Source organism: Columba livia, chromosome 1, assembly GCF_036013475.1.
Source record: "Columba livia isolate bColLiv1 breed racing homer chromosome 1, bColLiv1.pat.W.v2, whole genome shotgun sequence".
NCBI classification, from domain to species: domain Eukaryota; kingdom Metazoa; phylum Chordata; class Aves; order Columbiformes; family Columbidae; genus Columba; species Columba livia.
This window is the reverse complement of record NC_088602.1, coordinates 74,135,986-74,162,071: the sequence shown is the minus strand read 5'-3', so window position 1 is coordinate 74,162,071 and position 26,086 is coordinate 74,135,986. Positions and strand designations below refer to the sequence as shown.

General features: G+C 44.3%; 1 protein-coding gene across 2 annotated transcripts; it reads right to left on the bottom strand.

The window, feature by feature from the left end:
- Positions 1 to 7,566: 7,566 nt before the first annotated feature.
- Positions 7,567 to 24,920, bottom strand: LOC102097052 (protein spire homolog 1). Of its 2 annotated transcripts, none has more exons than XM_065049940.1 (16): positions 24,542 to 24,920; positions 23,720 to 23,751; positions 23,053 to 23,217; positions 22,182 to 22,307; positions 21,845 to 21,910; positions 18,826 to 19,023; positions 16,421 to 16,489; positions 15,813 to 15,942; positions 15,246 to 15,367; positions 13,817 to 13,892; positions 13,273 to 13,424; positions 11,961 to 12,092; positions 10,558 to 10,622; positions 9,682 to 9,709; positions 9,139 to 9,281; positions 7,567 to 7,976 (listed from the first exon to the last, which is right to left on the bottom strand). In XM_065049940.1, the coding sequence occupies exons 1-16, from the start codon at positions 24,780 to 24,782 to the stop codon at positions 7,805 to 7,807; spliced, it is 1,917 nt and encodes a 638-aa protein (XP_064906012.1). In that variant the 5' UTR covers positions 24,783 to 24,920; the 3' UTR covers positions 7,567 to 7,804. The 2 variants fall into 2 exon arrangements, with proteins under 2 accessions (XP_064906012.1, XP_064906013.1); XM_065049941.1 differs by having other exon boundaries at positions 18,826 to 18,987.
- Between the last annotated feature and the right edge of the window lie 1,166 nt (positions 24,921 to 26,086).

Sequence of the window (26,086 nt, the reverse complement as noted above, 5' to 3'; positions counted from 1 at the left end):
TTTCAAGCCTGACCTTGCCCTCCCTGACCTGTCAGTAACCTCAGCCCTGACCTTGGAAGGACCACCCTTCCCTTGGGGGAAGAACACTTTAGTGAATGGGGAAAAATTTGAGTGGAGATCAGGTCAAGGTTATTTTAGTCCCCAGGAGAAGACGGACTGGGAGGCATGTAAAAGCTTGATGCCCTTCTGATGCTTTGGTATTCACAGTGCAGCAACTTCATGGTGCTCACACAGCAGTAGCCCCAAGCATGGTCTCTTACTGACCAACTCATTACATTTCTTCATTGATGCCTCTTGCCTCCTCTGCTGAGTACCCATCTTCATTGCCTTTTAGATACCGTGACAACAGTCAGACCGTATTCCTGACGGAATCTATTGAGTCTCTCCCTCTTCAAAAGCCACCAATATCCAAAACAGGCTCTTTCTAGACCTGAAATACTTCAGCATCATGAGCCCCAAACCCAACTTGTAGTTCTCCGCTTCCCCCTGTGAGGAAATCAACCCTTTCCCTAGGAGCTGCCTCCCTCTGCATTCCCTTTCTCATAACCAGCCATCCTTCACTGTCCTGTTTCTGTAAAACACTCAGCAGACACAGCAGCTGGGGGGCAGGGATGGAGGGGCTGGTGGAAGCCACTCAGATTTCACATTTATTTAATAGCTGTGGCTGTGCTTGTTTGATTTATCTTCACACATACGTTTGACAGATATGGTCTCATAAAAACTCCACAGAGTAAAAACACCAAAAGGGCCTGCAGCCATGCTGTGTTAGCACACAGCCTGGCTCCAGCTCCACAGCTAAGCAGAGATCAAGCTTGCTGCAGCTGGCAACACTGCTTGGATGGGAAATCTTTGAGTTTGTAATGCCCAAAACGCAGGGTGCTCAAGGGTGGCTGGACCCGAGTTCCCCAGGTGGCGGTGTCTGGGCAAAAAAGAAAAGAGGTCCTGATTTCCTCTTATCTTGAAATATTCCACTGCATTTTATATAAATTGCTTCATTCAAATAATCTTACATTTGGGTACCTAATCTCATCGTACCCCCAAATGCTGTGAGATGCAACTGTGTCAAAAAAAATTTGAGAAAGTTTATGATTTTTATAGCACTCCCCAAAAAACCCCTCTCTGAAGTCACAGCAATTAAAGAGTAAGCTTGCTTCACCCTTACCTTACAAACTTGCTGTATTTGTAGTATTCATAACATTCCCTTAGTATTCATAACATTCCCTTAAAAAACCTTATTTAATTAATTGGATTCATACTGTCATGGTTCCGATAAACACATTTTCACTGGAGTGGAACTGTGCCTTTGTACAATTTCTGCACAAAGTGGCTATTATATAGTTTGGGATATAGGCTCCACAAACCACAAACAGCTGTAACACATGCATATTTCGTAGTGGCTTTTTTAAACAGGCGCACACCTGAAACTCTCATTCCCAGCATCAAGAGAGGCAAAGTGAAAAAGCTGTAAATGAAGTCACAAGAGTGTTAATGTTGCTCAAAGGTAGGACCCCAACTGCATTCAGGTGCTGTTTTATTATGCATGTAAATAACAATCCCCCCATCTCAGAGCTGGCAGCCAAGCCTGGAAGAAGCAGCTCAGGGCAAAAGTGAAAGATCCTGTGTTACAACTTGCTGCTGCGGTGGCTGGTTCATTTCTTTGTACATTATTCCCTTGTATAAAATAATGTTCTCGGTACTCACCAGTCACACAGAGATAGGACAGACCTTGCTCTGTTAACAAAAGAGAATGTGAGGGCCTGTGCATGTGGCCTACGATTATCTTGGTTGGTTAAAACCACTGAAGATCAATGTGAGGAATCACAATTGCTTCTCTGTGGGCAGATAAGATACTTCTGGTTCCCCTTCTCATTAGGGATGATTTTTCCCAGCTATAGAAATACCTTTTTTAGGTAAAGAACTAAGAAGGATGCAATATAAGTTTGGAACCCTCAGGTTTTCCTGACTTTGGGTAACTTGCTTTTATTTATGGATATATCCTCTATCACTGACCTCCTAGCTGTGACACTGGGTCAGTGATCCTCTTGGTGCCTTTACCCACCCAGTTTTCAGAGCCACGCTGAGCAGTGTCACCACTCACGGTCCATAGATGCAGCTCAGCACCTGGCAGGGAGCTATCTTCTGAAGGTGTGGACTTATAGGCAGTTGTTCACTTTCTTACTAGGGGCAGTTTTCCCTAGCAAATGGAATGCTGTATTTTCTGTTTTATGCAAATAACCAAGAAGTTTTTGGACACCCTTCCTTCAGGACATGCTCGCTGGCTCTCTTGTTTTCTGAGGACACTTGATAAGGATTGCAAACAGTGCTCATCACGGCCTAGCTTTTTCTCCTCCTCTTATCCTGTTGCTGGCAGCCAAAAAACTTAATTCACCTTCATGAGTAGTTCAAGGGGTGGAAGGATGCACTCCCAGACTAAGGGCCAACTTGACAATTTGCGCCATTTAAGCAGAGATCACTTACGGACAATACATTAATTACAACACCTGAACTTATACACACTAACATAATTACACACAAATGCCAAAAGGGTTAGGCAGTGTCTGGGCATGGACAGTCAAGGCTTGACCTGTGACAAACCAACGGCAAAGAAACATGGTCCAACACAACTCCTTTCAGAAAGTAGCCAGCCTTTGCCAGAGGCAGGACATAAGCTCCCCCAGAAAGCTGCAGGCAACGTGGAAAGGCAGGTCCCTGGAGTGCACAGGATGAAATAACCACAGATGAGATCTGGCTGTCATAAGAAGTGGGGCAGAAAAGAAGGTAACCCTTACACTCGTGTTATAGCCACTGATATTCAGCATGTCTATCCTTTCTTTTCCATTGTGGATAGCTACACAGCTGCAAGGAAGGTACTGACAAGCAGTCAAGGAATTCAGCTGCTCATTGGCTATGCAGGACTTGGAAGCTGGAGGGTGAAAGTGATGCAAGGAAATTAAGTTAATTTTAAACCGCAGGCAAGAGAAGAGACTTGCTAGCAGTTACTTAAGAGAAGCTGCTGAGTGTTTAAATACCATTAAGAAGATTAATGTGGCCCACAGAACCACTGAAAAATTAGGGTTGAAAGGGACCTTGAAAGGTCAGACCAGTCCATCCTGCTAACCTAAGGCAGGATCACCTAAACCTTGGACACCTCTGACAGATGTTGCTTAACTTGATCTTAAAGCTCTCCACTCCCCAGGCAGTCTATTCTTTATTATCCCTGTCACTAGAAAGTTTTTCCTAACATCTAAATTGAGTCTTTCCTGCTGTGACTTAAGCCTTCTTTTTTTCCTCTTCTTCATCACAGACAAGCAGCAAAGATTATGTCCTTTTATGTGCTTAAAGACTTCAGTTCTCTCCTCCTTTGGCTTAGAGAATTTCAGTTCTTTCAAGCTTCCCCGATAGGTAATGGTTTCTCAACTTCCGCTGTTTTGCCCTGCTCTCCGCTGGGCTGGATCCAATTACCACACATCTCCCCTCACTTACTTTCCATCACCTCAACGCTATGACATATCTGACTTGCATTCAGCTTTTGATCCTTTTTCTGAAGAATTGCTGCTTAACCTATCCCTCCCTCCTCTGTACTTGCTGAGTTCATATTGCTGCTCCAGTGTCAGACCTTCCACTTATCCGGATTCAACTGCTTTCTGTTCTTTCCAGACCATTTCCCCAATTTGCCCACATAGTTTCAAAATCTAATCCTGCTCAACACTACATCTACAGTTTTATCTAATGTGTAAAATATGATGCCTTTATTATTATCTTCTGTAAAAAAAGAAAAAAAAAGCTGCACTGAATCAGACGTAGGGTGAAACTCTGCTCAAAACCACCTTTCACTTGAACAAGAAGTTGCTGGGAGTGGCGCCCTGGGTGAGATTATTCATAGAATCATAGAATAATTTAGGTTGGAAGGGATCTTCAGAGCTCATCTAGTTCAACCCGCCTCCAATGAGCAGGAGCATCTTCAACTAGATCAGGTTGCTCAGAGCCCCGTCCAGCCTGGCCTGGAATGTCTCCAGGGATGGGTCATCTATCACCTTTCTGGGCAAACTGCCAGTGTTTCACCACCCTCACTGTAAAAAATTCCTTCCTCATGTCCAGCCTGAATCTCCTCCTTTTAATTTAAGATCTTTACCTCTTGTCCTATCACAAGAGGCCATGTACCTGCTTTCGTCAGGCTGCCTGGCTTCAAGCATCAAAACACCAAACAACTTCAATAACCATACCGCAGTTCTGCAGCCAGGCCTCTCCTGCTTCTCACCTCCATGTAACACCTCCTTTTTGTTTCGCTGTGTCTCTGTCCCAGCTGCCTTTGGCCCACGCACCCTCACTTTTCCCCTCACCTCCCCACTGTGGTGGCCCAGGCCCAGCACCAGCCGGCTGGGTCAGAAATGCCCACTGAGGCTTTCCCAGGGCTAGGGGAGCACCACAGAACGGCTGAGAAATATGAATAAATTAAGACAGTAACAATATGTTTTATTTCCTAGACGCAGCTAAGGATGGGGCCCGGGCAATAAAGAAGCCTGTAACTCAGCACCGCCAGGCAGTCGGGAGGGTGGGTGACGGGTAACCGCGCACCTCTACCGGAGTCCTCCCGACACCTCGCCCCCGCGGGTCGGCCCCGGCTCCGGCCCCTGCTCCAGCCCCGGCCCCGGCTGGCAGCGCGGCCCGTGGCTGCCCTCTGCCGGAGCGGCGGCAGCGAGACGGCGGTTGGCTGCCATGGGGATGGCGCGCCCAGAGCCTGCGGGAACCGTTGGAGCCGTTGGCAGCCGTTGGCCCCGGGCGAGAGGGCGGGCGGGGCTCCCGCCTCAGGCTGCTTCCCCGGGGCAGCCGGGCCCTGCCCGCAGGTGCTCCTGGCAGGCGCGGCAGCGAGCGTGCAGTGCTGTCGGCGCCGTACCCGGGCGCCCAGCTAGGGTCAGCCAACCATTCTTGGAGGCTCAGAGGCCCCGTGGTGAAATAAAAGGTGTCCTAAGTCAGTCCCTCCCTCTCCCTTACTGGCTTCATGGATAAGTGGACACAGAACTGACTCGAGCGGGAAACAAAATGAAAGTAAGCTTGTGTAGACAGGTCTCCCTTCTCCACCCCCAGGGCCCTGATCCAGGCTCTCCTGCTCATTAGAGCCAGCCCTTTGGGTACAGGAGCACCCAGATAAAGTCCGTGTGGAGACAAAATGACACTTGCCACAAGTTCCTCTTCACACTTTGGTAGCCTGTCCTGAAACAGCACTAGGTGGTTATATTCAATGCACAACTATACTTAAAAAAAAAAAAGTATCCTTCCATTACCAATAGATTATTTTTCCATTTTTCAGTCATGATTCACTAATGGGATAGGACTAAAGACTTTAAGCTTTAAGCTACTAGGGGCTGTGTGCTGGGACCCAGTGCAAAAGACAGACAGACTACTTTCTGCAGTAGTGGGAGAATATCAAAAGGTCCCCACATCCAAAGGCAAGTTTCACCCAAACACAATACTAATAACTAGAATCAGTTGACTCTGAGCAGGAAAGGCTCTGGTCCATATGGTAAGAGGGACCAGCAAATGACTAGAAAACAGATCAAATCCTGCCATGTGCTTGCAGAGTGAAGGCTTTCCTCCAAGCCATCACCTTTCAGGGGCTCCAAACCAAGCAAGTTTTGCACAGTCACTTCCAAATCCCTGCAAAATGCTGTTCTTGGTGCATTTAAGGTTTGGTGCATTTAAGATCTTTTCCACATGGGAGCCTCCTGCTGTGCACCCTGGCTTCAGGCTGCCTGTGCCCGATCCCCCTTGCACTCCGCAGTTCTCAGGTAAGCCCTAGTCTCTGCTTCCTCTGAAGTGCTCTCCTTGGTCAGGGAAAGATGACCAGACTGTTTTGGCTGTATTTAAACAGATGTACATTTCTGGTAAGCCTCCCACAAGTTGTCATGACTTCCCATGGTCAGGAGCAATGGTTGCACACAAGAGTTGAAGATCAGATGTCACCCCTGTACAGGGGACAGAGGTTTTACTAGCCCACTCAGGGACCAATGCAACCAGTATAGCAGAGAGGAGTGATGGGAATAAGGGCCTTCCTGATAGCTCACTAAATAAGGGACAGGCAGGGAAGGTCAGGGTGTCCCTTAGCAACCCCCACCACCCCTTTTCCTGTTTGTCTTGTAGTCACCCTGCTCCTGGACACAGGGCAGGAAAAGGGGAAGCCAGTAAAGAAAGTCCATGTGGCACCACAGCAGATGTTCAAGAGACAGAATCTAGAACCAGCTTTGCTCTCCAGCTAAACTGAAGTCTACTTGGGTGTCATACAGATGTACCACTGTACCCAGGCCCTGAGAAGAATTTTGGGCTTGCACATTAATCAAAACAGAGATAGAAATGAGCTGAGATCAGCCTATCTAAACTACCTCACTAAGCAAGCATCCAAGAGTACCTCATGCCCCTGGCCCCATACTGCACCCATCTTTCCAGCAAGCGCAGCTGCGGCTTGGCTGCCATTCCCTATAGCCTGCAAGGAGCCCACCTGCCCAACATGGAAGTGCCTTCCAGCAGCACCAGTGATTAGCACATGGAGAAGAGGACCAGGGCAGGCAGGCTGCATCCCTCCTAACTGACTGAAGGAAGAGGAACACTTGAACTTGCTCCAAAAGGAAGCAAAAGCTCCAGCTTCACCACATTCATTGAGTTGCAGAGCTTGTCCAAACCTGCAAGTAGGCATCAGCTTGCAGATAGATAGTTTAGAGGAAGTAGAGTTAGGCCAGCACAAGTCAGCTGGAGGTATTGACCCTCCTGGCAGTTTGGATGCAGACCTTGGGCTCTGCTTAAACATGCCTCTCTTCCCTTCTCCACTATCTAGAAGAACTGGCCCTTCCCAGACATTATTTTCTTCATCATGACTCATTCCAAGTACAACACCATTGTAACTTTCACCACTGTCTATCCAGGCCCTGCAAAACACAGCAAAGAGAACTCCATCAGAGCACCACTTCTGTAAAGTCATTCCATTTTGTTTCTGGGGAAAAACAGACATGCTATCAAATATCCCATTTCTGGTTTTAACCACACAAGGCATTTGCCAAAACATTCTTTATTTTTCTAAAACATCATATGTTGTAATAGTCCATTTTAGCTTAGGCCAAAGCTTAAGGCCAATACAAAGAGCAATAATCTCTCCAGAACAACCATCCACCCCTCAGGTGATGATGGCATTGAGATATACTGGGTACTTCAGTGACAAGCACCAGAGAGCTCTGGTGGCAAAGCACAGATCACACACGGACAAAAACCAAACAAAGCGCTAGTCCTAAGCAAGCAGCCTGAGCAGGCTTCCTGACAGCCATCACTGCAGTGCTACATGATTCAGAGCCCTGAGTTTAAGTGCTTTTTAGTGAGTTATCAGGAAGGAGTGCAAAACACATAGTAATGTGATCACAGAACTGAGAGCTCCACTCTTCAAGCTTCTCAGAAATAGAGGTTTTATGTTAAAAGTTTCCCTGTACTCATTACATAGGGTGAAGTCTGCTCAGCAATGAATGCAAACAATGCCACAGAACAATGACAGCTGCAGGTGCAAAGAAGGAAATGCTAGAGTCATGATAGTGCTTCAACATTTATTTCCCCAAGGACACGTAAAAGAATTAAAACAGTTCTAAAAACCGCAATGCTTTGTAATACTACACAATACATAAATACTAACTGTGCTTCCTGCTCAGACTAAGCAGCAGGGAGGTCTTTTATTTGGGCCTTTATGTCGGTTGGTGCATAAAGCCGTTTCATTTACTTCAGGTACAGAACAAGTGACAGGAGAAATGTATGGTAGTCATTCCAGTTTTGTTCAGGGCCAAGAAATTCTCCTGAGAGGGATGCTCCGCTGTTGACTGGAAGCCATGTTCAACAGATACTGCTCACATCGCATACAGATGTCTGCAGTCAGCCAGTCAGCCATGGTCCCTGTGTAACAGCACAGAGGCTGTGCTAGGCAATGGGGTTCCAAAATAACAGGCACACTGGAGTGGCACAGGGAAGAAAAAACCAAAACAAAACAGGAAAGCTGACACAGGTTTCTGTTAGAGGGTATGGTGGTCTTCTACCCTTCCCCGACACATGATCCAACACTGATTTAATTTAATGCATGAGTTCAACAGAGCAGTTAGCTCTGCTTTGGAAGGTTACTAAGCAGCCGAACAGCTTAATTCACTGACACCTTCTCTCTGTTGATAGTATGGCAGCTAAAGGGTTAATGGATATCTGTGGCTGACCCAAGGTGATGGCTGCATTCTCACAGCATATGTTGTAGGATGGATTTTTGCTGTCCTGAAGTACAGCTGTAATGCATTCAAACCTCTTCCGCAGTACTTGGACTATGAGCCAGAACAAACCAGTGTCCCACACAGTTATCTTAAGTAGTGAACACCATCCCTGAATTTTGGCAGCTGAAGTATAAGTCTTTGAATCAGAAACTGCTGTAACTTTATTTTGGTTACATTAAAAAATGCTTTCAGGAAGAAAATATATCTGTTCCCCCAGTAGAATATGTAACTGATTTGGAAAGAACAGATAATGTATGCTTCCAGTCCTAAATATTGCACTTTTACCCACAAAGTCTGTCTTCTCCACCCAGCACTGTCAAAAGGTCCTTTTGAAATAGTTCCCTTTCTGGACACAAAAAGGAAAAGGTGTCTGTGTGTGTGTGTAGGGACTGAGAAACCATTTGTGGCATTACTCTTCAGTCAGTTATGCCCAAAACCATTAGCATATTTTATTTCTAGGTATAAAGGGGCTACTCCTGGGTTGTAGTGACAGACCCACAGCTATGTGGGACATAATATAATGAGGTCTGGAAATTATTATATAAATGGAGCTGTCGTAAGGAACCTTCTCTATCTGGACTAATATGGACACTTCTGAAAACATGTTGGAAGCTTTATAGCTAAAAGGCAAAATGTATTTCAGAGCACCTACACATCCTCCCTTGTTTCATCTAAAATGCACAATACTTCTGGAGAATTGTAGAACAGCTAGACCAGTGGCTAAACCACTCATTCAGCATAACATTAAGCTGACCAGCATAATACTACATACTGTTATCTGCATATTTGCACACTTGCATATACAAGTAACTGGTAACATCTTTCAAGGTAAAAACAGAACATCCCTGTCCCAGCTTACCCCAAACACTCCCAGTGCTCGATTTCATGCAGCAGCTCTGAGCTCTTCTGCTTTTGAGTAGCTGGGTCCTCCTCTCTGGAGAGTCTCAAAAGTCTTAAGAAATGAAGTGGGAGATGTACACACATTCTGAAGGGCATGGACATCTAGAATCACAACACAAGTCACCTGAGTTCTCAGGGAAACAAATTCTCCTTCTGAGGTGGAAAATTTGCATGGCATGCAACTGATTTATTGGTGCACTTAGAACATGGACATTAATGCAGTGAACTTCCTGACTGTTGTATAAATAGAGCACAGTGTAATCCCAACCACTTTACACAGGATGAAAGAAAGAGTAGCCAGAGTTGTTTTAGCTGAGTGTGACGAGAGATGTCTGTGGCACCCTGTCTGCTTTTGCACCTTATAATCTTCACTCTTCTGTTTTCTCAGAAACAAGCTAAAGGGTAGATTTATTACTGGGATGAAGGAAAGCTTCCTATGACAGGTGAGGTGCAGGGAAAACAGAAAATGTAAAAAACCTGCTGTTGTGAAAATTAGACTTGCCTTGATGCAGCAGTCACAGCAGACGACACTAAGAGAAAAAAGTTCCCAGCATTACCATTTGAGTAAAGCTCAGCAGATACCAATGCTGCAGTTCATGGTGACTTTCCTAAGTCAGTCTTAATTTGTGATTGTGGCATAATCAGTTGATAGAAAAGTGAGCAAGCTTAGATTTCCCCTCTATTCAGTTTGCCAGCCCTCCTATTTATCCTAGTTTAAATAATCTGAAATGTGTCAGCATCCATAGCTTGAACGCTCTATGTGCAAACGCCTGTTACTTTTCACCCAGCACTAACACCGACAATTACTCCATTCTCAGTGGCTGTTTACTTGCCGCTTGTAATCAATTCAGTGCTTCGCCACTGCTTCAAACAGATTTAAGTGAGCCTTAATGCGTCTAAAGTTCCTCTTTTCCACTTCCATGAACAGAAACCCTCTGACAAATAAGTGGATATAAGTAGGTCCAACTCTTTTCCCAGTCAGAGGGTTTGGAGTTCACTTTTTCAGTCCTTAAGAGAAGATTCTGGTGAAAAACCTCTCCCAGAACCTGCTCAGGCCCTTGCCTGAAGTTAAATCCAACATCTAGAGCAAAATGCCCAGTGATCTCTGAGAGAAATGGAATCTAATACTTGCACAGTAAACTTGGTTGTTGCAAACTTAATGCTAAGAGTTAAAATTGAGATACCACTTCAGAGGCAAGTTTTTCCATATCCTCTGCAGCTGTAGACACTTCAGCCTGGCTTCTGCAGTAACGCAAAACTGAAGGGCTCAACAACCTGTTTCTACCCATTACTACAACTGTTTGAATACTGAGTATTTTCAGCACTGCTTTTTCATTCTGTTCTCCCTCCTTATTCAGCCTTTTTTCTACTAGCTCACCTGCTGCAGAGGTAACAGCTGTAAGGCCACTTAAGAAACATCTGCCTACAGCAGCTGAAACATATCTGTGGAAGAGAAAGTTACTTGTGAATGCCAATAGGAAATATCTTTGTACCAACAGTACCCACTGCTTGCTAAAAAGTAAGCATATAAACCAAGCTTCTAAAGGCTTTAGATCCACATACAATGACAGAGGTCCAATAAAGGATAGCAAAGACACAGGAATTAAAAACTAAAAAGGCAAAAAAAAAAAAAGACTTAATTGTAGGCCAGTGTTTTTATGATGCAGAGGTTTGGGGCAGCTGCCAGACAACAGGAGTTTTAAAAAAGGCTCTTGAACAAACAATAGCTGTATTGTGCAAGAGTGTAACAGTAGCTAGTTAAGGGAGAGAAAAAGACTTTTTTTGAGGTAGACTGCAGCAATCCCAAAGAGATTAAGTCAGGGCAAATTTGAATCCAATCCTGAAGCAAAAAATGAGTCATATGGAAGCTGATGAGTCGCTTGAACTTTATAAAAAAGAACACATTCATGCACAGCTGGCAGTCAGAAGTGATATTATCTTGAGAAGTAGAGCTTGAGCAAGCTAAAAAAACTTCAGCAGCAAGAACACAAAGGGGGTAATGGAGCCATTTTAGAACAGGCAGAGTGCAGGCAAGTTAAAGCAGGATTGGTAAGGAAGGTGAGAAGACAAGGCTTTAGTCTCAGGAACATCAGACAGATTGTGGAAGTAGCATAGCTCTGCTAGTAGAACACTTTTGCTTTGTCTATTCTGCTAAATAAATGAGGGCAAGAATCTGGACCCCCAAGCCAAGTAGCCTAGACTTCCTCACATCTGTGTTGCAATGGGCTTGTACTCACAAAGTTTGCTCTAGAGGGGCTTGTTGCAACAGCCCCTCTAAAGTAGATGTGGCAAATAAGCCAGCAGACAAGCAGAGTGGACAGTCCACAGTCCTGTGCTGCAGGTCATTCGCTGTCCCCCTCGTCTCCCTGACCTTTGCATCCACTCAGCAAGGTGATTTAAGTCAGCATAACTCAGGTGTGGGAGTCCAAGTTAAGAAACTTTCCTTCACTGTTTAGCAGCACCAAACCCCAATTAATTACTTTGTGATTTTAGAGCTGATCAACAGTAATGGCAGCTCTCCTAGCATGAAAATAACAGACAAGAAGTATCATGCAAAGGCTGGGTTACTTCCTAGGCAACTTACACAGCTTAAGTTTGATTAGAAGCCATCACCATACAAGTATTAAAAGATTTTTACAGCCTAAGGCGAAACTCAGATCAGCTGCATGAAGAGGATAAGTTGAGGCAGAAAGCATCTCAGCAGTTCAGCACTGAGGGCCACAGAGCCAGCCAGCTTTTGAAAAGGCAAGGACAGCACAAAGACAAGAAGAGGAAACGTACCTTTGCTCTCAGAATAGCACCATCACTACCTCCTTGGAAGAAGCCTTGCCCTTCCAGCATCATCATCGCATACCTGGTTCCAATCAGCTCAGCAATGGTTGGTGATGGCCACTTGGTAGGAAAGGGACAGTCCTATCCAAACACAGAAGTTAAGCATCAGAAAAAGCTGAAGGAAGCAGGTATTTGGGGAGGTCATCCTCAAAACTGGGTTGCAAAAGACTTAGAATCATTTGTCCTCAATGCTCAGTTCTGCCAGTGATGAGGAATATCGGGTGACTCTTTGACAATACCAGCAAAGAAACTACTACAGGGCTTTTAGTGGTTGCTGTAGTTTTCAAGCACCTTCCTGACACCTCAGGTCACTGTGGTGACTGAGGAAAGCAGGTGCCTTGGTCACCACAGTAGTTAATACCATCTCCAGAGCCAGTCTCTAGGGAGTTTCACCCTTTGGTACAGACCACAGCACAGATGACATCCTGGCGCCTCCAAGGTACAGGATCCCTTTCCACAGCGCAACTCTCTATTCCCTTCTCTTTCCCGCAACCCACTGGCCCCACACAAATGGCAGCTGTGGTCTGGTGGCTGACCAGGAGAGACAATAGTACTTTTATCCCCAGGTGGTGAGCCCAACCCACCTGCATCCCCCACCACACTGCTGAACAAAGAGGTCATGCAGTCATGGTCAGTTCAGAGACTTGCCAAGGGTGGGAGGCAGGGAGGGATGCAGAAGGAAAGAAGGAGACATGGGCACAACATGGCTCATCAGGGCAGAACAGTGCAAGCCATGATTCATAAAGTTGCACAGAAGTTCACAAACCCCAGCATTGTTCCCACAACCATAATTCAGAGCCTGATGACTGCAGTACTGTACACATTTAAGAGTCACTGATGCTGTACTATCTATGTTCTCTTTACCACAGCTTAAAGTATGTTTGCGAATGTATCAAAATCTAGAAAGAATGCGGCGAAATGGAGAAAGCAGGACAGTCCCACCAACAACTACAATCTGCCTGAGGAAGCCTTGACAGACACTTTCAACTAATGCAGTGGTATTTTTTTTCTTCTTGTATGAAGAACAACTTTATTTCATATCATTTGAACTGGGAAGCCTCCACAAGGACACTACAGCATACAGTCTTCTCTTAAGCTGTCTCTAAGGTGGCAATAATATCCCAACTTCAGATCAGTACACAATATGGCCTAAACTAAAAACCGCAGAACATGCTTTCTGCTTGCACAAGGATCAAGGTGCAAGCTCTGGTCATTACCAGAAGTATCAGACTAGGCTTGCTAGATGACACACTAGACTTACAAGCTCCTTGCTTTGAAGGCCTCTCTCTAAAGATTTGGACCTTCCTCTGTAAGGAGGCAGTTGCTGTTGGCCAGTGTCCGGGAAACCATTCAGTTTAATGTCTCCTAATGTGGGTGCACTCATGGGAGGACACATGCAATTTGCAGCAAGACCTGGAGAGGAAGAGAGAGTTTTAGGGTGCAGAAAACCAACTGGCAGCTCTCCAGTATTCACCGCAAAAGCTGAATGCTCAAGAGCACTTCACTGTTTTCTGAAAGTAGAAAGGCTAGCTTTTACTGTGAATTCCAGTTTGGCCTTTGGGGACATGCTGTCATTGTTTTGAACCTGCAGGAGCTATACAAGCTTCAGCCAACTGCAGAGGAATGGTTTTCTAAGAGCAGCTCCCCAGACTCATTACTCAGTGTTGGAGCTTCTCCTGTAAACTGTCCTCAGGTGACCAGAGAGAAAGCATACAGTGAACCCAACCTAATGCTTTGGGAACCCAGCAGGTGACAGATTGTACTTTGTCCCCCTGGTTTAGATGTGCAGGTAGAAGTACACTGACCTGTTCTGTTGCAGGATATTACTGATGCCCTGTTTGAGGCAAGACAGGTGCTGGAAGGCAGCTTGGGAGTGGTTTCCTGTAGACCAGAGGGCAGGATATTCTTAAGCTGCATGCAAGAGACATTAAGTCCACATCCTCAAAAGCGCTGCTGCTAATCAAACCCCAGGATACCCAGGACTGATGAGAAATGTTGAAGGCTCAGCCAAAAGTGGAGAGAGAAATCAATGTGGTATATTTAGCAACTTTATATTCCAAAAGGTAATAGCAAGTTAATTTCCTTCACAAGCACAAAGCTCCAGCCAAGCTAGTGAAATTTCAAATTCGTTTGTCCTCTCTCCCACCCAAGTTCAATGCAGATACTAGTCCCAAAGCTTCATCTGTTCAGGAACCAACTTCACAAAATCTTCACTATACAACTCTCAGAGTACCTTGGAACCGTTTTCCTGGCTCCAGCTCACACATAGCAACACTGGAGAACAGTTCAACAGACTGTGCCCCACTAATCCAACTCCAACCCAATGCTGTATCTCAACAGCTTGTTTTTTAGCTTCTCTGGAAAAGTAGAAAAATTTGATCGTATTAGTCTCTATATGAAGGTCCTTCTAGTTTAGCAGTAATACATCAACCACAGGGTTCCCAAATGCTGAACATTACTACAAGTGGCACAGATTTGTGCAAATATAGCTAAGATTTTTCTGCTTTTATTAATTCCTATCCATTTTCCTCAGTTAAGCAACTTCATTTCAGACAAACAGATTTCTGTTTACAGAAAACAGATTCCAGTTTGTATGCCAGTGCATCTGTGCTAGACACAATGTGTTAGGGCTTAAGGTCTGTTCCACAGAATGTCTGAATATGCCCAGACTGAATCCCAGCACCAAGCAGTCAAGCTTTTCATGATCAAACTAGGAGTTAAAGAACCCAAAGACCATGTATCATGGCTTATTGAAGAATGGTGTTCCCAAAATTGCTCCACAGGCAGAAGAATGGGAAGTCACCAGTAAAGTTGCTTCCTGAAAAAAAGCCATTAAGTTTTCCTTCCACAGGCTCACATACCACATGAAATGCAAATACATCAATACGTGTAGCATCAAATGCCTCACTGTGAGGTAAGAATGACAATACTTCTGGACCATATTGGCCAAGCTTCTGTGCATATCCAAACTTCTGCAGGATCCGTATGTTAAGAGACAAGAGCAGACCTTGGTTCTATAGACTGCAGACATGCCACAAAATATGTGTTTAAATATGGTGTGAGCTTCTCTAGAGGAAAGAACGTCAGTGAACCTAACAGTATTACATTCGTTCACTTCTGAGAGACAAAATTGATGACACTAGGATTTGCACCTGATGTTCCAGGATGTGTATGAGCAGATCTAATGCCTGCAATTCTTGTGCCTCTCCAGTGTCTTTTCATTTAAAGCCTTACCTGAAGTCCTGGTCTGAGCTGCTGTGTTGTAGTGTTGATAATTTTAAACTTGGTACTGGCATGTTGAAGAGTTAAACCATCGCTTGGATATTTCAAGGTAGTATTTGGTGTCACAACCATTTCTGCAGGGGAGAGGGAGAACAAGAACCCCCATACACACAGACAAGATTAGATATTGTGCTGTGACAAGAAAATGACAAATTTCATACCCACACATCAGAAATTGAGATTTGGCTAGACTTTATCCTGGTAGTTTCATAATCTTTTAGTTTTAGGTGATGGTCAAAATTCTGTTCTCTCACTTAATGGACAGATAAATTTGAGCATCCCTTAAAAAAAATCGTAGATTGAAACGTCTTTTGACTGTGAATAAGCCACAGGTGGATTTTCTAGAAAGAGCTATTCTTATGCCATACTGCCTCTATCAACACAAATTTGCATTCCTACCTCCTTTACATAATACATGCTAAGGAGAAGATAAGTGAGCTTCATTTCAAAGGCCATGTATTATTTTTAGTCAAGGCTGACTTCACTTGCATGCTCAATAGGTTGCTTTGTAGCAAGTACCTTTGGTCCTCTTCCCCTCTTCCCTTGCTGCTGGTGACAGAAGCTCCTGTGGTTGTTTTATTTCTGATACGAGATGTTCACACCAGCGGGAATCCCACGGCACACACTCTTTCAGCTTCTTCCCCATCACCTGCAGGCAAAGCACAGCACCAGAAAGAGCCAGTGGACAGAGCAAGGAGACCACTGGTGACAGAACTACTCCTTCAGCAATGGCATTGTTTCACAAGTGCCTCTCACTCAAGAGGGCACTGTACCCTGCACATGAGAGAACCTTTAGATAATACATAATAGAATACTATCGCAACTCTCAACTTTGAAACTGAGAACTCCAGGAGCACTTTCAAGACCACAAAATGTTCCAAATTGAAGCAGTAGTGGAGGAAGCAGGGAGACAGATCATCTTTCTCCTATGCAGATGTCAACTCCCGTGTTCCTAACTCCATGTTTTGGCAGGAGGGTCTGCCCAAAGGTTAAGTAGGGTAAATATAATCCCCCTCCCAAATCCAAACCAGTAGATCAGACATTAGGTCTGTATTCCTAGAAAGTGTCCTGTTAACTCCAGAATAATCTTGTTTTGCTACCGTTAGATGCAGCACCAGGTCACTTACAGGTTTTAGATGAGGCTTGGGAGCAGCTACATCAGCTTTGGGGGTCTTGTGTTTGTGCTTGATGACCACCTGAAAAAGCAGAAATGACGTTTAAGCAATAGTTCTATACCTGCTAGTGGTACACCCTCCCCTTTAACAGCACAGTGAGTTGACTCAAATCAGGATTTTTGAATGGGGGAGGTGGGGAAGACATAAAACTAATGTGGGAGGTATACACTTACGAAGTTTACTTATGTGAGTTTTCAGTAGAGATAAATTTGCCTGTGTGGCAAACTACAGGCAATCACTGCACAGCCCTTTGGGGCTTGCAAAAGAAGCATACAGCCTTCTAGCCCCAGCAGCTCCTGAACTCCTGAGAAACCACTGGAAAACCTTGTACCCAGATTTTAATATGAGGAGCGATCCTAACAAGCACCATGGTCATATCACATTTATCAGTGAAAACACAGCTCCAGGGAGGAGAGGAATTTAATGAGTTAACAAGACTGTAAGAACTGTAGCAGCAGACAGCTGTATGCATAAGCTAGAGTCCAAGAGACTGGTTTACAGCCCTATATAAACCAAGAACAATAGCAAGAAAGAACCGCAGGGCAGGTATTCATGTGAGGAAGACTGTCTCCCTCATCCAGCCCCGTGCTTGCTGCATAGAAAAGAACCAACCAAAAAAAGAAAAAGAAGTTGTACAGATGTCTTTGGCTGTCTTGTTCACTTATTCTTACTTTGAGGCTATGTAAGGAGCCATTGAAGGAGGAATGTTGTCTTTGCAACTGTAAATCTGAAACATGATAAATACTGAGAGACATCCAGCTATCAGATCTCGAATATAAAATTCTCTTAGCAATAATCTCGGAATGCAAACCAATTCCTGTGGTTAGAAGTTAAGCTATGGGGAAGGTTAGCCTGGTTTTGCAAAATCGTTACAAAATACGCTTTGCTGAGGGATCTTGCCTGAACCTATTATATTGGCAGGATGATAGTTCCTTACAACTATGCCATTTACTTTCCCTGTGTGTACAACTTCAGAACATGTGGGATTGCAGGTAGAACAACACTACAGCTTGCCACACTCATTCATTTGCAAATTAGACCACTGTTTGCTAGAGAGGCTTTAAAATAGCTTTGCAGATGGGGAAATCCTCGTTTAAGAGCCTTCACAAAGACCTGAGCAGCAGCACTTCATGCTTTCTTCTGACACTTCTGACTCTTACTCTTCAAACATGTCTTTGCTTCTTGTCGATCACAGGAAAATAAAAACAATAAAATCAAGACCCAGTTCATCCTGCCACCTTGAGTTACAGTTCTGTATTGCACAGCGCAATACAGATAACACACTATGTTGCAAGGAACACAAGTAGTTATGATGTATTGTCTTCTTTCCACTACTGTTCACTTAGAAATCAATCAAGGTATCATCTCCAGAGAAATGTCATAGCCTTGTCTGAAGGATGGAGCCAGTCAAGAAAACCAAGACCTGGGGTTTTACAGAGGTGCACAGCTTAGCTGAGGCTTTTAAACTCCCTGCTCTCTGGTAGCACCAACAAGGAAAACAAAACAAAACAACAAAACCCTGATGTTTAGTGTGGTATGCAAAGTTTTCACTTTGTAAAATATCGCTCTTTCTTACAAGTAGAGCTGTCTCATCTTCTGCCAACATGTCTGTTTGCAAAACATGCCAATGCCACAAAGCCTTATGCCAGTGATTTAGCTCTGCTCATCATTCCCAGCTCTAGCTGCAGCAAGTGAACAGCATCACAAGCCTTTAGAGACACCCCAGACGTTTTGTATCTGGTCATCTTTACCAACCATCCACACTGTTGGAAGCCCCTACCACCTGAGTCAGCACAGGAGCTGCCCCTGGAAGGGGCTCAGCTTTTTTTTTTTTACCCTCATTATACTCCTGCAGTAGCTCATGTACACTGCATAAAGGCCGAGCAAAGGACTTTAAAGTGTTTTTGCACTTGCACACATCTCACAACATCCAGGAAGGCAAAGAAATTAGTAAGAGATGCCAGGCACAGGTCAGCTCAAGGAGCATGAAAGGGCACAAGTGTCCAAGGTGCAAAGCATAAACAGGGTCTATTTCATTAAACTGTTGTGTGCAAGGCAGAGTGATTGCTCCAGGAAAGGGAGTGGCTGACCACTGGATCGGGCGAAAAAGCTTGCCATCCAGCTTCATGAAATTGTGGTCACTCCTGAATTAAAAAGTTACTGGAAATTAAGCACTTGGGTGGACAAACAGGGTGATCTAATGTTGAGCTGCAGCTGAGAGGGAGACCCAGACACTTCTGGACTTGGATGTACCTTTGAGAAAGACAGGCTTTTGGAGAGTAGGTCTCAACAAATACTGCTTAGAAACGAGGTAGAACAGTTGGTTTCAAAGCTGTCTGTTGACTCTAGTCACTCACCTTCCGAAGGGTGTACCTTTTGTGCTGAATGTCATCCAAAAGTAATTCATAGGGAGAGCGTATACGTTCATTTGAAGTCACATGATGCTGTGGTCGCTCAGTGGCCTTGCGCAGCCTCACACCGTTCTGCAGTTCACGGATGACGTTGGGCCACAGAGATGCCTCAGAGAAACCAGTGAGGGCCAAGTCAACAGCTGGCTGGAACACACGAAACAGCATTCCCTCCCTTTGTGTAATAGGACACACTTAGCAACCGAAGTCATTCAGAAACACAGAAGTGTGCCCTTGACACCCCCTTCAACTCACTTCTGGATTAGGGCACGGTACCAGAGCAGAGAACTGCTGCTCTTTGCAGACATTAATTTATAACGAGGGATCTGGGTGCTGGCTCACCAGGCTCATTCCTAAATTTTGTCGTTAACTTTATGAACTTACTCCAGCAAAACACAGCTTCTGCTGCCAGGAATCTAGACCCATTTTCTTGAACGCCTACTTTCTGCAATTGCTCCAGGTGCCAGACTTTTTTCATATTATTGGGCCTCAGGAAACACTGGGAATTAAATCCCAAATCTTGCCATTAAAATCCTCTGAACTTTCAGAAACCAAGGGTTGAAGGGCTCACAAACAAAATGGGAAGACAAAGGGAAAGGGATCTCTTACTTTAACCTTCACAGCAGCATATGTTAGTTTCAGCCTGGAGACACAAGCTGATAACTCAGACATCTGCTCATCCTCTTCCTGTATTAATATCTGAGGATCCTCAGGCATGCAGTATAACCCAACAAAAGTTAAAGACCAGCAAAAAAAATCAACTCTATAGCATGTTTAGACAACATTGTAATGGAAGTGCTAAGTCAACGGCTTATCTGGATTCCAATGGCAAATTAAGTAAGAGGAAGTGACTGTATTATAAACAGAGTAAGGGAAGCAAAACATTTTAGAAAACTGCCTCAGAACAAAGCTTCTGACTAAAACTCCTCTTCCTTTTCCACTTATAGCATGAAGCATCCCCTCTCAACTTATCCATTCAGATATCTTGGTGTAGTATCAGAAGAGTCTTATGCAAGCTCTGACTGATTGCTGCCTTCAAGGAGACGGGTTTTTTTGTTTTTGTTGGATTGTTTTTGACTGGCTTTGGTACATTCATGCCTCAACTCCAGAAAACTAGAACTGTCAGAGAGTGACCACATACTAGTCATATCTCCTAGGTTATATTTATTATTGTGTAGGAGAACATACTAAAGTCTCCAGGCAAACTGAAATAGCTTATCATGAGCCATTTGCACTTTCTAGAGTTGTATTTTACATGGTGACAAAACTTGACTGAAAGGTATGATGTGAAGAGAGACTTCTGTACTGTAATACTGCTACATTAGTTTTGGGACAAGAATTGCCTTCAGTTGGTCATTTCAGAGTAACTTGTACACCCAAAACATTTTTTCAGATGCAGATGACCTCATTATTACTCATGCTTCTCTTTCCCAACTGGCTGGATCACTGCAATGATTCTATCTGGGCCATCCCATGTAATGTAACGACTTCCCACACCTGAGCAATACGACACAAGATGCCACAACACTCCAAACCCATTGCATTCAGTTCAACAGATGGGTGGAAAGACAGCTGTGTTCATAAGAGGTCTCATTCCTTAGATTTCAGGGTGAAGATGGTCTCATGCCATGTACAAATAAGCTCTGATGAAACTGTACAACCCTGGAAGCTATCAGGCTGTGGTCTATGTTTCAGAAGGCCTGTTTTCTAGCAGTCAACATAAAAAAGCGTGGGCCATAGGGAGCATCAGCTGCTTGGCACCACTAAAGGCATCAGCTCTAATCTGTGAGAGCCCAGTAAAGTTGGCATCCTGGTTATTTTAAACTCAAGAGTTTGTCAGAGCGATGCAATCCACTGGTGCTTAGAGACTTGGAAACTAAAGGCAGAGGATATGCAACAGACATCTTGCTTTTGAAACTCATGTCTACTGAAGGAGCAGAGGCCAAATACACTGGCCCTCAGGCCACACAGCAAAGCCCATGTATTTATTCATGTATTCCCTGCAGAAAAGAGCTATAGCAGTTGATGAGTTTGTGGTTTGAGATAGCTTGCCAGTTTATTTTAATAGATCACAAAATTGAGAATATGCCCAAACACACATTTCACAAACATTTTCATACAGATAGTTTGAGCACGCTTCAAAGCAAGTGCTATTTAGACAAAGGGAGTGAGTCCACAAGTCTCTCGGGGCTTGCCATTTGTCTCCACAGACTCCAGACTACAGTGCTTTTGTTTATGCTGGGCAGAGCTCCAGCCAGAGGAGCTATTTGTTTCTGACTGAGCCCTGACTGTGTAGGGCCTTGAAAAGAACAGAATAAGTTGCTTTCTCTGCCTCAAACACACATTCTAAGATCCAAGGAAGGACAAGTAAGGCAGTGAGCAGAAGGCAGGAGCTACATCTCCAACCTCGCCCTCCTTCACCCCTTTGAGCTGCTGGAGCTGCACAACCAGAAAGATGGATAGAGCTATAGGCTTTCAGTCCCCTTCAGCCCTGAAACAGCACAGACACCACATAATAAGAGTGAAATTGGCCGCCCCAGTACTACCACCAACGGAAGAGTTTTCAGTCCAGCTACAAGAAAGGAATGGTTTGCTTTTGGCAGGTGTTGATTCCTGCCGAGAGCTGGAGTTTGGGGCTCATCTGCAGGAAGAAACAGCCTGAGTAACTACTTGTGGACACTTGTTTCAAAGACTGCCTCCAACTTCATTTTTAGAAGTGGTTTAAGTTGGACTGCAAAGACACCCTTCATGTAGAATAAAAGTCCACATGAGCTTAATACATGAAATAGTTCAAGTTCACTCCCCATCTTCCTTCGCAGAGAAATATTTAACTACTTAAGCTCATGAACAACCTAAGAATTTTTTGTGTGTGTTCAAACTCTACTTTTTATAGAAGAGTCAATGGAAAGCCTCAAAGAGACAAGGTAGACAAACCTGCCTCCCATAATGAAGGAATGCAATCTCTTACCCAGTGTTTTTCCTTCTTCTGGAGGGGATTTTCCACCAAATCTTCCACACTCATTTTTCTTAGCCTCTGAGAAGCAAGCACATGAGTTTATTACCTTGCACCATTCAGTGATTTCCTATATCCAGTATAAATTACCAGTGTTAATCTGAAAAGCCCAGAAGTCCCAATCACCCAAAAATTCAAAAGCTACAATAAATAAAGACAGCAGCCTTTCACATAGTGAAAATAGACCCTCAGCTAGGTACTCCATTTCTAGTGCAATGGGAAGGTTACTTTAGAACTAGATGAGCATGTGAAGGTAGAGGGAATAGCAAGTAAGAGGCAATCGCAGCTGTACCTCTTTGGAGGTCTGGATGATGGTCATAAGCTTCTGAAGTTCCATATATTCAGTAAACAAGCTGCTACAGGTCCTTTTATAATGGCTGGTAGCCTCAGAAGGCCTGCACAAGTGCTCCTCACAGGCCTGAAAGAAATGCAGCTATTTAAAAGAAATCTTAAAATGAAAAAAAAACCACGGTAGGATGGAATAAAGCAAGACTCAGTTTTCTTAATTCATGGTTAAAAAAACGCCTTCCTCACAGGCCCTTCGTAGTTTTTTTTTTCTTTTTTCCCCTATTGTAGATGCAGAGGAACAGAGAAGCAGGAGCAATCTTATGTGTAATTTATGCATCTTGTTCTCCATAAGGTGTGCTTTGAAGTAAGTACCTGGAAATGGAAGCCTCCAGTGCAGATGAAGCACAAATCCCCCCCTGCCCAGAACGTCAAGTCACTTGTCCTGGTTTTTCCCCTGCCCTGATCAGACCAAGAAACAGGAAGTTTCTTACATCTTTAAATTATGGTTGAGAAGAAAATATTTGAGTTCAGACATTCAAATACCAGCTCTTGCAGAAACTGAACACTATGCACAAATTACTTTTTTCAATATCTATAGTCTTCCAGGTATTGAATTTGGAGACTATGTGCAGAAGGACTTCATAAATACAGCTGTGTGAGAGCCACGTTCAATCTTCTGAATTCTTTTCCATAGGCACTTGTGTGCACCTGCAATGGTTTTGCCTTTTCCCTCTGATGGGAAAGCCATGTGCTCCCTCTGTGTCCTCCAACAAACTACCCAGCATTTTCCCAGAAATGGTCTTGCCCCTTGGTTAACACATTACTCCAGCAGCTCCTCTAAAGCTGCTATATTAACTAAGTGTGAAAAAGGAAACCTTGATAACATCCTGCAGGGTGACTGCTGGTTTCATTGCTTCATCATCCAGTTGCAACATGAGGCACAGCACTTTCTCCAAAGGATCACTCAGCTCTCGCTCCGCTTGGCTGTCGAGTCCCCAGTCCAGGGCTTCATAGATCACCACTCCCAAGTACTCCAGCAGCTGCAGGCAGAGACCATGGAAGCAGTGCAGCACAAAGCACTGTGGAGAACTTCACAGCCGTCACTTCCCAGCCATACGTGTATCCTCTACTGTCCCTCAGGGCTGAGCATATCTCTCAGGATGAGAAGGGCCCAAAAGGCAGCTAGATGCTCATGGGGTAGCCTTAAATACTCCCTAAATAAGCTAAGATTTTTTTTCTAAGCAGCCTTAGCTAGTACCTCTGTTATTATAGCTGTTATTAAGACAAAAAGACTGTGGGCTATTCCACAGCAAGCAGCATCTGTGCACATTGTTTCCCAGTCCCATTGTCTTACTTAAGTTCAGTCCTACCATTTTGCTTCATTTTCCAGATTGCAAGGGACAGAGTCACTCTCAGTGAAGAGCAGATTTAAGCACCTTGATATGGTTATTAATAGTTTCCAAAGACATCTGCATCTCCTGAGCTGGCCTTCTATGACAGAAGGTTATCTGCACACATACAAAGGTGAAGACACACGCTTACCTTGTCCTCTGACTGCTGAATGCTGCCAACATCTGGAAGGGAAAAAAGATGGGAAAGGGAGAAAGATAACTCACAGGCATTGATAAACAACTTTTAGAATCCCCGTCAAGAGAAAGAAACAGGAAGAATTCTTGATAATAACGAAACAAACCCCTCTAACTAAGGTCAGTTTCACCTGAGGAAAGTATGCCTATATTTAGCGGCTACTAGAAAGCAACACAGGATACACTCATGAGCATTAGTCCCAAACTAACTGCTGGTGGATACATTTTTTGCTTGCTAATAGAGGTCTAACCACAAGGAAGGCACTGGATCCTTATCTTCATTCTTTATTACCCACTCTTCTCCTTGAAGAGTGAGTCTACCATTGACCTCTGCAGCAGTGCAACGAAGTGATGCATAAGACAAAGCTTGTTGCCACTTGCTGGCTACACAAAAAAGGGAAACTGTCTATCATAGATCTGTCCTAAGAGTTACCATAACAAAGGAACCATACATTAGAAGATCAACAGAGCAGAAGACATAATAAAACCCCAGACTATTTATTTCAAATAACATAAGTGGTAACAAACTTTCATTCCAGCTATTCCCTAGAACCCAACGACTCACCAGAGCACTATTAGAAAATTTAGTAGGCTGCACCTCTGTATTACTACAGCCCTTTAAATTGAAGTATAGGCAGCAGAACAGCCTTGTGACAACTTACAGGGAGGTGGGTTGGGGGGGGGGGGGGGGGGGAGGAGAACAGCAGAAAAAAAATTCCCCACATTTCAGTCTATGACAAGAACAGTCCTTTGCATCCACAGCTACCTGTGCTCTTACCAGACTTGTGGTACACCTTGAAGGAAACAGTACCGTCAGCATGGATAAAGATGCTTCCAGGACCTTTTATGAATACAGAATGGAGCGGTAGGCACAGCCCCTGAGCCAACTGCTCCATTTTACGGCAACACTGAAAACAGATAGCCCAGGCTTGCTCCTCACTTATAGCATGCTCAAAACACCTCAGGATCTCGGCTAGTGAGACCTTTGTGATCCTCTGCTCACACTGTGGAGACTCCATTTTCACCTTTACCTCTCATCTCCACTCTTAGCCTAGGAAGCTTGATACACCCCTTCCCAGGAGAGGCAAAGGCTCACAGCAGCCTTTTATCAGCTCTGCCTCCTGCTTTGCTCTCACCCCTCTCTTCCTTACAGGTGTGATAGTTAATGCCAATTTTGCCCTATCTTTTTAAAGGGACACCACCGCTTTAACCTGGATTTGTAGGACACTCCTTGAAAGCAAGCAGGAAGTATACAACAAAAGGGAATCTAAAGAGGTAAGACCGTACAAAATTCATGCTCAATTTAACTCTGTTGTTTCTCACAAATATATTAACGGGAATACCAATGTTGGCCGGTAAAAAAAGAGTACATTCAGCTTCAGGTGGAGGGAGAAGGGGCCAGGAAACAATGTTATATATCCAGGGGAGAAGAACTCATGGAAGACCATAAAAATCTAATCCATGTGATGCATAACCATTCGGGCAGTGCTAACACGTTACAGCAATCAGCTCCACAGGGCACCTGCACACACCACAGGCCCCACTCCTGCTTGGTCTTGACCCTTTGGTTCTGACAGAGCCAACCCAAACATCTGGGGTGGGGAGCAACTGCAGGGACCAGGCAGGCCCCCAGGGCGAGGACAGCAGCCTCATGCTCAAAATGCTGATGTGAATAACTGCTGGTGTGAAGCAAGTTACTCAGTTTTTTTTGCACTTTGGGCTGTGTGTGTGTGGAGGGACAGGACAGGCACTTGGCTTGTGACGGGGATCATCCCCTGGAGAACTTTTTTCTGCCACAGTGCCTCTGCAGTGCATTGCAGGCGACTTCAGCTGCTACTGCGCTGGCTCTGAACAGCCCCGACTCCCAAGGCGGAAGAACTGCGAGGGTTAAAAAGTGTGAAAGACACTCATAATTAATATTTATTTCCCTTCTCACTCGTGACATTTTGGAACTGAATGGCTGGAGCTCATGGCTGGGCTGCAGTTCCAGGGCTGAAACAGAGAAATAAACTTAACAGCAGAGTCAATTATGCTATTAAGGGGCATTCTTTATTGGCAGCGCTGAGGAGCTCTGGGGATCATCCTCCAGAAGTGATGGATGCTCTTGTGTTGCTTATACCCACACAATTAATTACATATTGATTACAATTTTTTGCCATTTTTAACATACATCTACACTAAGAAATAATTGATAAAGTTAGTTATAATTGATTGGTTTACTACATACATAACATCTATTAATTATTAGTTAAACATAAACTAAGCACTCTGCATCTAAACAATGTATTACTTAATCTTCTGCCTCCCTCTTGTCATGCAGGAT